Here is a 13,814-nt window from a genome sequence, read left to right as displayed (position 1 = left end):
GGTTGATCACTGCAGTGATCTTTTTGCATCAACAGTGCATTCACAAACCACGATGCCTAAACGGTCCGGGGTGGTAAGCGGAATGATAAGATGTGTTTAAACACTCGCTGGAGTAAAGATTGGAATCACGACGCGGTGCTGAAAGCTTTGTAGCCCTGGCATAGCTGTAGTCCAATAGAACATGCGTTTTTATGCTTATACAGAGTCAGTGAAGTTGGAACAAGACATGTAAGGATACATGTTTTTGCATCTGTTATCAAATATCATTCTGGCATGTGATCTACTTTTAGAAAAAATAACCTCAGGCTGCTTCAGGATTATCCATCCAGAATCTGAAGCAGTATTTATAACTCTGCATAAATTCTGATGCATTTCTTACATTTTCACTGTGAGTGTGATCTCTGTGATCTACAGAGCTGTGTGAGAAGTCATTCTGTGATGTTTGGTAACATGACTGAGTGTCAAATGAGGTTTGTAGTTCAGCAGTCTGTTTGGCCTCTCAGGCTTTAGCACCCTTCCAAGTGCAAACAGAGACAGTCTGGCGGAGCAAATGTTCTATGAAGTTTGTTCCAGCGGTTCCAGCATTTGCCTTCACAAGATTTGTGATGCTTAGATTTGAAATTTTTAATATTGTGGGGTTTTTTTATTTTTATTTGTTTAGGTAATGCATAAAACTTCTACTTTTTTTTTAAATACTTTTAAATACTTTTATTTATATATATATATATATATATATATATATATATATATATATATATATATATATATATATATATATATATATATATATATATATATATATATATATATATATATATATATATATATATATATATATATATATATATAAATAAATAAATAAATAAATAAATAAATAAATAAATAAATAAAAAAAATTGTTTTTATTTTCTCACACTGCTGAGAAATATTGTTGCACTTTTTAAAAATTGTTCAAGTAAATTACAGTATACGTTTCCATTTCATGGGTGGACCAAGCTAATCAGAAATTAGGTTTTGGTCTTTTTGTTTTTTTTAAACATGTTCATTTGCACTGAAAAATCTTACACTGTGATGATCATTATTATTATTATTTGTGCTCTTTTGTTTTTGAATGAGACTTTACAAAATAAAGATTTATATTAAATCTGAAGGAGTATTCATAGCCACATATAAATTACTTTCTAAATTCTGATTCATTCTGAAAGGAGCCTCAACCAACTGCTGAGTGCAAAAACAACATTTTTAAAGGGTCTGGATTTAAAATCCTTTGCTACCTTAGGAAATATTTTAATAATGTGAGATACAGGTTTATGATTTTCATGACACACAAGTTAATCAAATATCTAAAAATCTTTAAAATATTTCTCATCACATGAACAGAATATATCAAAGTGAAGAAATTCACTTTTCAAAAATAAATATATATATATTTGATGCTTTTGAGTTCAGTGCTTTTTGGTTTTTTTTTCATTTTCTTTTGTTTTAGTCATCAAAGTTCTGATACAGACACAGACTGTATCAACAATCAACTATCAAAAGTCAGTGAGTAAAAGCTAAAAAATAATTCCATAAATTGCCATTAACATTAGGGGTATAACTGAATTTACAGTACTGTGCAAAAGTTTTGATTCACTCATGTCTTTATTTTGCTTTCAAGGCACCTTCTTGTAATTTTTAAAGGAACCTTAAGCAGTCATTCACCAGGCTTTCTGAAGATCTTTCAAAAACCTATTTGCAGTCCAGTCAATGTACCTGATCATTTTCAGAGGAGAATAGATTTTTTTGTTAAACCACTTATGGAACCATTCAAGGATTTAAAATGCATGATGAATCGGTGTTTCATCTACGAATAAGAGACAACTTAAATTGTGTATGTATGTTTTGGCACTTTGTTACTTCCTGCCTAAAAAAAAAAAGTACTTTATTTTCCTTTCTTTGCTTGAATCTGTGAAAATGCTTAAAAAAAAAAACCCCACCACTTTGAGAGATATGGAGGAGAGTTGTACATGTGCACCAACTAACTGAATCAAAGAGCTACTAGTTAAATACCTGGCATGTCTTAGCGTGGTGTGCTATTGGATAAAACTGGACAAGTGGAAGACAAAAACAGGAAGTGGCAGGCCTAATAAAATAAAGCAAGTGTGCACAGCCATCAGTAACACATGGTGGGGCCTCTGTCGTGGTTTGGAGCTGCATTTCAGTCCTTGGTACTCGGGTTCTTGTCAAAATTGAGTGAATTATGAACACAGAAAACTACCGTTTTGATCCACCATGAATTCCATCTGGAACAGATCTTAGCAATGCCTTAATTTTTCATGGTGACAATGATCCCACACACAGCTCCAGTGCAGTAAAAGCATACATGGATGGAAAAACACACAATGGAACACCATCAGTCCTCTATTCGTCTTCCCAGAGCCCAGACCTCAACATTATTGAAGGAGTGTGGGATCATCTTTAGCCAGAACAGAACAAGAGACATTGCATTAAAAAAATCAAGTATTTTTTTTTTCCAAATACATTAGAAATGTACAAACTCTGTTTTTGTTTTATATACTGGATGTTTCAATAAATCACTGTCCCCATTTCCCATTTTCATAGCAAAATATAATGAAAAGAGTAGTAGCTTGAGATATTTGCACAGTACTCTAGATCCGGATATTCTACAGACATGATATCCCAGATATGAAATGTCAAGCTCACAGCCTGAGAACTGTGATGCTCATGTCCTACATGTATTGTTTTAGTTGTATTATGAGCATTTGACATTTAAGACAGCCAATGTCTTAAAATTATATCACAATAATTAAGAGTAAGTAGTGATAAGGTAATAAAATGGTCTAACAATTTACAACATTACTATATTTGGATGAATAACAGAAGATTAATAAGAAAGTAGCTCTAACACTAAGACAACCCATTTTATCAGGTGATGTTTTACCTATAGAGACCCTTTTTAATAATAATAAAAAAATCTTACACACCCAGTGTTCAGTTATTTTAGGATAAACTGAATCAGTTTGATGCAGTGATTTTTATACGAAGCAAAGTAACACGAGAAAAGAGTTTTCTCCAGTCTCACAATCAGTCACAAGTCCCGGGCACTTTAAATAATTCTACTCTAGATGTAAATAAGCGGCTTTTAAATAAAGTTTTATCGATTCATTTTTAAAACAACCTCCCCCTAGTGTTTTACGACTGTCGTAGCAGCAGCGGCTGTCGCCATAACAACGTAGGGACGGTCTGAAAAGAGCGCGTTTTGCGCCATACGGAAAAAGGAATAAAATCGCTTACCGAGGACCAGTTTAAATATTGTAATTATTACGACTAGTGTCGTTCCTCTTTAACATCCGGTAAGCTAACTGTCAGTGACATTTTTTAAACTCAGACAGCCATTAAAGCGTTAAACGCACTACGCGTTTTATTCGCGTAGAGGACTTTACTTCCTGCCCCTGGTGTCGTTGTTGCGGAAGTGAAAAGTCTACGTGTGGAAGAAAGGTTGGCTTGACCGTATTTGAACACCTTACACACCAGCACTGCTCATGTCCAATCCAGGTTAGCTGTTTCCGTCGAACCAGTCTTCCTCACCCATCCCTCCTCCCCCCCTGTTAGGCAAATGGATGCTTTGAGCGGTAGTCGGGGCGTATAAATGGGACGGAGAGGTGACGACAAGCTGTAATGTTGCGCCGGGTGCGGCAGTCTCTCCGGCAGGTGCTGTTTCTGATGGCCCGGAGACCGGATCTGCTCTGCGGGGCTATCGTGCTCGGCGTCCTGCTCGTTTTGGCCGTCAAGTTCACGTGCAGGTAAACATGGGCACGAGCTTCTGTTTATCCTCTGACAGCGTGAGCTTGCTTGTGTGTGACCAGGCTAACACGAGACCCCTTAAAACACAAAAGCTAAGTGTAATGGTTATTTAGGTGAGCGAAGAGCGGCGTTGTAACAGTGTTAGGTCGTGAATGAACTACCGGTACTCGTTGTCTACAGTAGTTACAAACAAGGGCTTCATTATTAGTGCTGCTAATCTAAAACTGACGTGTACTGTAGACAATGAGATTAACTAAGGACATCGCCTTAATCTTTCAAGGAAAGGTTGGGCGTTTTTTACAGTTTTTTCAGATAAAACCCAGAAAAGATTGCAGGGAGATCATAATGAGATTATTAATGTTTAAATAGTAATATCTGGTTACAGCCCTGACACACTGTGCTGTCATCATCTTGCAGCTTTGGCCTCTGCAACTTTACGGTTCTTCAAAGCTTATACCACTTGTCATTCAGTTATGGTGAATGAAAGTGCTGAAATCCTAAAGTGTAGCAACTGTTGCTGAACGATTGACTTGTTGGCTAAGCAGTTACTCAGTCGTCCTCTCGAAAACCCAGCTGAGACGATAATTGCTACAAAGACTGAAACTTGAAACCGACTCCACGCAAATTATACCAGGCAAATTCTGCTTCTCGTCATGTTGAGGTAATTTTGTTCCCCCTGTAACGATGTAGAGACATTTTTGCATAGCCTCTGGGGGAGGCAGAATGTTTAACACAGCACAGTTTTTCACATTGCTTTCTGTGGACGCAAACATATAGCCTTTCCTCCCCTCGTATGCAGCTTAGCATACCCTCCATTTCCAAATACCATTGCTTCTACTCTCATTTTCCAAATTTAACACATGCATATTCCAATATGTGCAACTCAGAGTAGTATGCAAGGCTGGAGGTTACCTGTAGCATTAACATCAACCGATGATGGACACACTGCCATGATCAGCGAATCTCGCGGAAGTGACACAGAGTTATAGCTTATGGATTTAATAACCTGGCAAGATCTTATTATGTGACCGTGATCTCTTTGCACCCCTCAGCGTTACTCTTCTCATTTATTTCTGTAGTCGTGCTAAGAATGTGGTGGCAGCAGCTCGGCCTCCGGTGCGTTTCTTTTCTCCTGACGCCCCGGTGGTGGATCTCTACTTGGGTCAGCTTGACCAGGTGAAATTCAAGGATTCAGACTTGATGGCATTCACTGTATTTTCCTTTGTTTGATACTTCATTTGCTCAAATTGTAAAAGAGAACAAATGGAAAGAGCTAAGAGGGTTTCTAAAGCTCCAGTTAAATGTTTTGGCATTGTTGTCATCAAACTTGTGGTGCTCTGTGAGATTGAAAGGGTTTTTTTCTTCACAGGTGGAGCGTCTCAGGAGTGTGGCCGAGGTGTCCTTTATTTTCTTCTATGCACCATGGTGTGCTCACTCTATGGCTGCGCGACAGGAAGTGCAGCAGGTCGCTAAGAAGCTGGCCAAACAGGTACAAGTGAACGGAACCTCCACCACTCAGGATTGTTTAAACATCAAATATTTAGATGTGCTTTACTGGGCAAAGACTAAGGAAGCTGGAGATTGTTCTTACGTGGACACGTGTTATGTTATCACTTGTGACGCAAAGTGTTGGGAAGAGTTTATAGGAGCAGCTTGACAGACTGCAGTAAAGAGTGACTCTGACATAGTTGAGTTAATAAAATCTGTTCCCTTCAGCTTAAATACACACTCACACATTTTTAGCTTGTGTCTCTCTCTCAAATGCAAATTCATAGTCGACTTGTTATGGGCGTGTTTGTTAAGTACATGAGTCATTACAGTGTGTGATTTTACACCATTTTGTGTGTAGTCTACACATAATTTTGCTTATCTTTGTTTCTTAATGTGCCTCTTCAAACACACAAACACAGGTGCAGTTTGTGGCTGTTAACTGCTGGTGGAGTCAGGGGAAATGCAGGAAGCAAAACCGCTTCTATCACTACCCCGTCATCCATCTGTTTTATAGAAGGTGAGACGGTGGGCTTCTCTTCACTTATGGTGGGAATTTGCTTTCAATAGCTTTAGCAGACAAAGACGAATTGGGAAGCCCCATAAACGTTAGCTCAGAGAAGACGATGTTTGCACGTGGCTTCTTCTTTGCATGATAGATGGCACAGCCGAACTGTGTTCACAGACGGTGATTTCTGGAAGTGCTCCTGAGCCCATGAAGTGATTTCTTTGACAGAGTCATGCCTGTTTTTAATGCAGCGCCTCCCAAGGGCCTGAAGATCATGAGCATCCAATATTGATTTTTGGCTGTTTCGCTTGCACACAGAGATTTCTCCAGATTCTTTGAATTTTTTGAGGGTATCATGTCCCGCAGAGGGTGGGCTAGTGAAAGTCTTCACAGTATTATGTAGAGAAAAATTATTTCAGAAGTTTTAATAGCATAGGAATAGTAACTCTGCCTCTTGAAGATGCTCTTTCTTTTATACCTAATCATGTTGCTGACCTATTGTAAATTAAGCAGATTACAAAATGTTTTTGTTGTTGTTGGGTTTTTTTTAGTACCACTTACTTTTCCAGCTTCTTGTTGACCCCACCCTACTGATATGAGACCTGTTGCTGCCATCAAATTCAAAATGAGCTCATATCCAGAAATGATGAAATGTATGAGTTTAAGCAATCAGTATGTTTTGTTTGTTCTTTTATGAATGAAATAATTTTTTATTTACTTTTGTATTTGGCTGTTCATACACAACTTCAGTCATAGACGCGCATATTTAGAGAGGCTAAAGATGTATTTTAATGCAAAACTGTGGGAAACACTTTGAATGTTTTGTTTCTTAATTGTAATTTAATTATGATTTGTTGATATTTATTAGCATCTGTGTTTTCCACAGGTTTGGGCCAATAGAGTATAGAGGCCCATTTTTGGCTCCATACATAGAAAGTTTTGTACTCAGAGTCATCACACCACTGACTTACCTCCCATCAAGAGGTCATGTTGAAGAGTTCCTCTCCTATCACGAGGTATATTTGAGCTTTATACTTCTGTCACTGAATCACCCACAGAGTGCAGCCAACTGTAATGATCTGCGTCTTGTGCGTTTCTAGCCTCGAGTGGTGGGTTTCTTCCAGTTTAACTCTTCCCCCCAGCCGCCAGGATACATCACATTTCTGTCCTCTGCCCTGCAGGTCCTAAAAAGGGGTAAGAAGTAATCACGCAGCTTCAAGGCTGATTGTTAACATGATAAACATTTTGGCTTGTCAAGCATGGGATTAGAATTCGAGGAGAGGCTGCTGTTGACGAAAAGATAGCAGTGGTTGAAGCAGAGAGAACCTAAATGTGCATTTTACGATAAAGGGAACATAAATGGTTGAAGTCACAAGTTTCTCTTTTTTATGGTGCAGATTTCCGTGGTGTTGTACGTTTTGGGGTCGTGACCAACAAGCAGGTGGCAGGAGCCATCTCACTAACAGAGGATGAAACGGTTTTTCTCCACAGAAGATTTAACTCCTCTTTGGTAAGCAGCGTCAACGCATGTTGTAGATGTGGTTCTTCTAGAAAAAGCAATTAAACACTAATGACTTTAAAACTGTGGATGTATATGATGCTGTATGTTTATTCATCTGTTGTTTAAGATTTTTCCCAGGAACGACCTTAACTTTACGTCTGAGGCCATTTGTAGATGGGTGTTTGAAAACCGTGAGACGGTCCTCCAGTGGCTGCAGCCCCCGGGAACGAAGTCTCGCCTGTTAGAAGAGGAGCTGACTAAAGGCCCTGCACTGCTGCTGTTTGTGCCGCACGATCCTCTGGGATCACAGCCCAGCCCTGCGCTACAGCAGGTGAGCAGAAAAAATCAGACGAATATCATTTTCGAAATGACAGAAACGCTTTATTCTCTTACAGATTTGATTTGCAGCTATACTATTATTATACACTGAGCTAATGTCATCTGGCTTACCCATCTTCATTTAGCTGCCCTGTATTTAAAAAAATAAAAATAAAAAAGGTCAGTTTCTCTGATCGTGTAACTGAGACTTAAATAAATATTAAGTATGCTGGTAAAGGGAACTTTTACAGTGTAAGAAGCAGGAAAACGGGCAAGCATAAGGATTTGAGGGAGTTTGAAAGGGTGACATGGTGATGGCTATATTGCTGGGTCTAAGCGTCATCTTCCTCCTCCTCAGGTGCTTTTTATATTAGAACTTATTTTGTATGTGTATATTCTGTAATTGTGTTGTTAAACACTGTATTATTCTCCTTAAGTTCTGCAGATTAAATCATTTTTAACCCATTTTGTTTTTCTAGGTTGCAGACATTGCTGTGCGTTACCACTCCTGTGACAACAGCCACCACTCCAGCTGGGACAAAAGTTTCTCCTTCCACTCACTGTGCTGCCAGTCAGTTGTCCTCCCACAGTCGAGCACAAGCGTGTGTGAGGTGTGCCTCAGCCTTTCGTGGCCAAGCTTCGCCACCTCACCTCTGCACTGCTTGTTCCCTCCCTCGATCCAGGGAGGAGACATATTTCAGACTTCTCTCAGACGCTGCTGCCTCCACCAGCTCCCTTCCCCCGTGTCCATTAATAGTGCAACCGCAATGGGCTGTAGCAATTTTCTGGACAGCTACAGCCCATTTAGTCAATACAGTGCCTGCTGCAGAAAAGTAGAACCTCAGCTCAATGAATCACAAGCCAAAGAGGAGTCAGAGATGCAAAGCGTTCCTCCTTCCTTGATCCCTCCATTCTCTGTCCCTCAGCCGGAGGGAGACGGCATCACCGGGCTCCGTTGTCAAACCAACAGGACACTCAGGTTTTATGTGCTGGATGTTGCCCTGAACTGGCCTCTGGCAGTCAGGCTCGGAGCATCAGGCAACAGAAGTGCTTCTCTTGAGCAAGAAGATGATAGGGGCGGTGACGGGTCGTTTGCTGCTATTGTGAACCTGAAGGATGAAGTTCATTATGTTCTTCAGCACACTCCAGCAGCCACACTAACAGAGTCTCTGGGTAAGACATGGACAACTTTCATTCATGTAACACGGGCTGGTTTTGTTTTGTCCCAAAAGCTGGGAGCTCAAACGATTTGCAATTTTTAAGACATCTGGTGATTTCAAAATCCCATATTGTGTCTCTTCGGTCTCAGACTAGTGGGTTACTTGTGGTTCCCAGCATATTTAAAAGTAGAATGGGAGGCAAAGCCTTCAGTTTTTGGACCCTTCTTTGTGGAACCAGCTCACACTTTGGATCCAGCCAACAGACACCTTCTCTAATTTTAAGATTAAAAAGGTTTAAAACTTTGATTGTTGATAAAGCACGTAGTTAGAGCTTGATCAGGTGACCCCGAATCCTCCCTTAGTTTTTCTCAAACAGGTCTAGGCTGCTGGGGGTTTCCCATGATGCACTGAGTGGTTTTTCTTTACTCACCCTTTTCCACCCACTGTGTGTTTATACAACACTCTGCATTCAATCTTTAGTTATTATTAGTCTCCCACTATCGCCAATTGCTTGCTGAAAGTGAGTTGTCTGATTGTTGGGGTTTTCTCTGTGTTATTGTAGGGTCTTTACCTTGCAATAAAAAGCGCCTTGAGGTGACTGTTGTTATTTAGCACCATATAAATAAAATTGAATTGTTTTCAGGTCACCTGGTTGTTGTGTGTGTTGCCAACAGGGAAGCTGCTGGAGGAGTGCCCTCTGTTAGACAAACTATACAGTGGCAACACTCATAACATGGTTGAAGGTTGTTGTTCAAGTCTCCTTGGCGTTTTTAATTTTCATTCATTGGCCGTCATAAATGGTGATACTGACACTGGCAAATAGTTAATATTAGCCGAAAATATCCACCTCCAATATATCAGTCAGTCACTGGTTTCTACAAATGTCTTTAGGGCCTTTGTAAAGATGAGTCATCTGTCCTTGATGACATTGTGATGGTGCATGCACACATCTGGCCAGATACAGTGTGAAGTTGGCATAAAAGTTATAAAAATCATTGAATTCAGGCCGTCTGGTTTGCAGGAAGTTGGCCTGTAACAACGTTTTAATCGTCCAAAAAAACCACTTTCTTTAAAAGATCCTCTTCCTTACTCTACTCAAAATAGACTCAAGCGGCTCTCTCACTACAATGTCCGATATTTAGAAATACTGAAAGAAATCACAAGTCATATTATCTCACATGACGAGTCAGGTTAATGACCAAAAGTCAAACATTTAGTGGCTGATAAATCAAAAGTATAATGAGGGCGCTGGGTCGAGTTCCAGCTTCTTCTAGTGAAGATTCTCGCCTCTGTCAGTGCTCCCCAGGGTGGCTGTGGCTACAATGTAGCTTGCCATCACCAGTGTGTGTGAATGGGTGGATGACTGAATGTGTAGAGCGCTTTGGGGTCCTTAGGGACTAGTAAAGCGCTATACAAATACAGGCCATTTACCATTTGAATCGTATTCTTGGGCTAATTCTGTGTTCATGTTGTGCGTTTCATTGCAGAGGCCTTCATCAGGAACTTCAGCGCTCCCTACAGCCTCTTGCAGAGACACTTGGTTGGAGAGGAGGACAGGAAGGGAGCTGAAGAGGAGGCGTCGCGTTCAGACGAACACACGCAGTCACCTCCACGCTTCCTCATCACAGAGTTGACCACTTCCTCCTTCCTGCCCTCCGTCATGGACCTTCAAAAGGTGACTAAGCGTTCTGAAACACCCTCAGCAAATCAAGGCAGTTTGTGAAATTCTGAATTTCTTTTAAGAATTTCTGTAAAGCAACTTCCATGCACCTAAAAATAAAAACATTAAGATATAAAAACAGCTGCTTTTTACAGCTGCAAGCGTGATTTTAATGGAGGCTTAGTATGCTGCGTGCTCTACTTATGGAAGCAGGTAGTTTGCTAAACTCCTGATGATGCCAATTTGTGTGTTGTAGGACGTGCTGCTGTTCTACTACACTCAGTGGTGTGGATTTTGCTCTGTTCTCAACCACATCATCATCCAGCTGGCCCGATTATTACAGGGAAATGGCACCATCACAGTGGCCAGGTACAGTTACTGTCTGTTTACAGTTTTTCTGCAGTCCCGGTTGTAAGTGTACCTTTGATGATAGCCTGAGTAAGAATTAAGGCAAGGTGTACCTAATAAAGTGTCAGGTTAGTGTATAATGTGTGATTGAGGTGTCTGTGTTTTGAAATGTAACAAAAAGCACATTTTAAAAACATTTCGGAAACCGGGTGACCTAAACACAGTTTCCCATATATTTATTTTATTAAGCGTGTAAAGCATACGAGAGAATATTAGCAGTGTGACCCTCATTTTTGAAGAAAAAAAGTGATGCCAGCTTTGTTTTTCCTTTGCATAGGGTGAATGTTGCACGTAATGACCTCCCCTGGGAGTTCATGGTGGATCATGTTCCCTCTATTCTTTTCTTTCCCAGATACAGGTAAGAATAAATGCAGAGAGCTTTGATCTTCACACTGCCTCAGTGGAACTATAACTGCAAATGATATAACTATAATGATATAACTTAAATGATACACACTGAAATGCCAAAGTGTTCATTCTAAATGTAAAACAATACATTTTATTGAAGTCCTACTCATAGTCCACATATGAGTGATTAGGTTTATGGCCTACTACAAGCTAGCTGCTTTACTTTGTATATCTCTCTGTTAATGTAGCTAGTAATTATTACATTGCAATAAGTTGCCTTTATTTTTTAAACAGTTTTCAAGTGGCTTCATTCATGTGTTTAAGACCTATTCAAATACCCGTCTGATTCTTAGTCTTTCTTGACACCTCAGTTAAAAAAACAACAAAAAAACTTTCATCAGTGAATTTCAGCAGAATATTTTTCACTCTTGTGTTCTTTTTCTCTTCCCTTTAAGAAAACACCTTAGTGTGAAGTTTCCTGACAACCTTCCCATCACATTACCCAACCTCCTCCGCTTCATCCTGCAGCACTCTGGCTCTTTGCATCACGTGCACAAACCGTCTGTTGAGACAGAAGGTCCCGGACACAGTCCTTTCCTTGGGTCAGAGTTTCTGACACTCCAGCGTGAAGTTCAAGCCCTGCATCACGCCCGGGAGCGTCTCTCCCAACAGCTCGCGCAACTATGGCGCGACAACCGACGACTGAAATTTGAGGCCCACGCCTTAGAGACCGAGAACGCCGAGCTGCAGCGAGAGAGGCGGAGCTTAGAGGAGCAGCACCGGGAGAAAAGCCGGCAGCTCAGTGAGGCAGTGAGGCGGCTGCAGGAGCTGGCAGACGCCTCTGAAAATCTGCTGAATGAGAACACACTGCTCAGGGTCCTGCTGAGGGCGCTGACGGACAGGACAGAGGCTAGAGAGCAGGCGGAGGTGGAGAGGAAGGAGACGGAGCAGAAAAGAAGCCATTTGGCCTCCTGAGCACAAGCCTTATTTTCTGTGAGAAAATAAGGCTGACATGAGGAGATCCTCTTCAACTGCAAAAGGCAACGCCCAGTAAATTTTCTCACAAGCAAAAATAAAGAAAAGATGACAGTTACCATCTTCCAAGAAACACTGCTACTCAGTCAGGCAGGAATATAAGGAGAGATGAGTAGGACAGGTGGGAAGGCAGTGAAAGAAAAAACACGCAGCTCTTGTGCTGTGATCATATGAGCTCGTCCAACTCTTTAAAGTTCCGTGCCAACTTTCCAATTCAGACTTCCCAGCTGTGATGCTGCGCTTGCAACGATTTATCGACTGTTAATTGTGAAGGAATAACAAGAGAATCTGGACACACCCTGCAGCCAAATGAAGCTTCCTTTAATTACTGTAAACCAAGTGCAAGATAGTTTCTTTATTAGAAAATAAAAACACCATGGATGGGCTGGACTCACCTGTATCCAAAAGTCAAGGTTAGTACATTTGAAGAGCAGTGATATACTCTGCAGTGTGAGTTTAAGTGATTCACCCATGACGCAGTGTTTCGCATGGAAAACCTCGCTTGGAAAGGGAGGCTACGATACTCTTAATGTGAAAATCCCAGACTTCGTGACATTTGTCTATTTAACCTTTGGAGGCATAAATGGAAATTGTAATCAAACACTGAGGAAGTCTGGACTTGAAAACAAATAAAGCTCTGAAAGAAGGCCCCGGGCACTTTCCAAGAACTCGCAGGATGACCTCACCTGCTGTTCTGTGAGCTGAGAGTCACATGACTAACCTCCTGGAAACGTTCCCCATTAATTCCTAAAATTCAAGCAGCATTGGCTCACGTTGATTCATTATAGTTCATGTGACACGTTCATGTGCCTGATTTATTTTCATACTTGTAGTTCTTGTCTTTTTAAGTTGTGTGTGTGTGTGTGTGTGTGTGTGTGTGTGTGTGTGTGTGTGTGTGTGTGTGTGTGTGTGTGTGTGTGTGTGTGTGTACATGATGAACAGATTGGCTTCCTTAGTGTTTTATGAAACATCCAAATGATAAAAACATACTGGTAGGAATTCCTTTAAAGTACATACTTTTACACTGAATAACAACTCTAGCTCTGAATCTTAATTCCTATCTGGCATTTATAGTTCAGTGCTAGCTGACTTTTAGGAATTTATGAGTAGCTTTCATCACATTCTCCGGAAATCTGTAAAACACAGCTATGTTTTTCCTCCATTGTTTACTTTAAAATGCATTTGCAGTACTGGTGGTGCAGAATTTGGCTGCAGGGAGAGGGCTACTAATAAAACTGAGAAGTAATTTCATGCCGAATACATGCTCCCCTCGTTTTGTTTGGAGCTATTAAGTGGACTCGAAACAATCGGTAAGATTTTTTTTTTTTTTTTTTTGTGTGTGTTTTTGAGGGGACACAGTTGTTTTGTGAAACTGATCTATTTTTACAAGAATCCTTGAATCACTAAATATTTCTATGTAACTATTCAGGTATTATTAACATGCTGCAATTGTTTACATGTGAAATATTGCACTGGTTTTTACTGATTAAAACTCTTCTTGTATTGATGTGCGTCTTTGTGTTTGAGCACAGTGTTGTGTTGAGATACAGTTGATATACCAGCTTTTACATGTAAGGACATGAT

The 13,814-nt window shown here is 40.3% G+C and overlaps 1 protein-coding gene across 2 annotated transcripts; it reads left to right on the top strand.

Moving 5' to 3' along the window:
* Positions 1-3,359: 3,359 nt before the first annotated feature.
* txndc11 (thioredoxin domain containing 11) lies at positions 3,360-12,480 on the top strand. Of its 2 annotated transcripts, XM_026171662.2 has the most exons (14): positions 3,360-3,498; positions 3,613-3,803; positions 4,884-4,980; positions 5,174-5,293; positions 5,715-5,812; positions 6,687-6,816; positions 6,901-6,994; positions 7,198-7,310; positions 7,429-7,632; positions 8,099-8,792; positions 10,267-10,454; positions 10,696-10,808; positions 11,125-11,205; positions 11,651-12,480. In XM_026171662.2, exons 2-14 carry the CDS (start codon positions 3,679-3,681, stop codon positions 12,168-12,170), a joined length of 2,577 nt encoding a protein of 858 aa, XP_026027447.2. In that variant the 5' UTR covers positions 3,360-3,498; positions 3,613-3,678; the 3' UTR covers positions 12,171-12,480. The 2 variants fall into 2 exon arrangements, with proteins under 2 accessions (XP_026027447.2, XP_080159285.1); XM_080303159.1 differs by having other exon boundaries at positions 3,469-3,803.
* The last annotated feature ends 1,334 nt before the right edge of the window (positions 12,481-13,814 follow it).

The sequence above is a fragment of the Astatotilapia calliptera genome, chromosome 6 (assembly GCF_964374335.1).
Source record: "Astatotilapia calliptera chromosome 6, fAstCal68.1, whole genome shotgun sequence".
In the NCBI taxonomy this organism is placed as follows: Eukaryota; Metazoa; Chordata; class Actinopteri; order Cichliformes; family Cichlidae; genus Astatotilapia; species Astatotilapia calliptera.
The sequence above is the reverse complement of the archived record's forward strand: the minus strand, read 5'-3'. Positions and strand labels throughout refer to the sequence as shown.

Excerpts from the sequence above, each read along its gene's own strand:
- txndc11 (XM_026171662.2), top strand. The coding sequence starts at position 3,679 with ATGTTGCGCCGGGTGCGGCAGTCTCTCCGGCAGGTGCTGTTTCTGATG. Across the intron at positions 6,817-6,900 it reads AGTTCCTCTCCTATCACGAG|CCTCGAGTGGTGGGTTTCTT; the intron begins GTATATTTGAGC and ends GTGCGTTTCTAG. Across the intron at positions 7,311-7,428 it reads GAAGATTTAACTCCTCTTTG|ATTTTTCCCAGGAACGACCT; the intron begins GTAAGCAGCGTC and ends CTGTTGTTTAAG.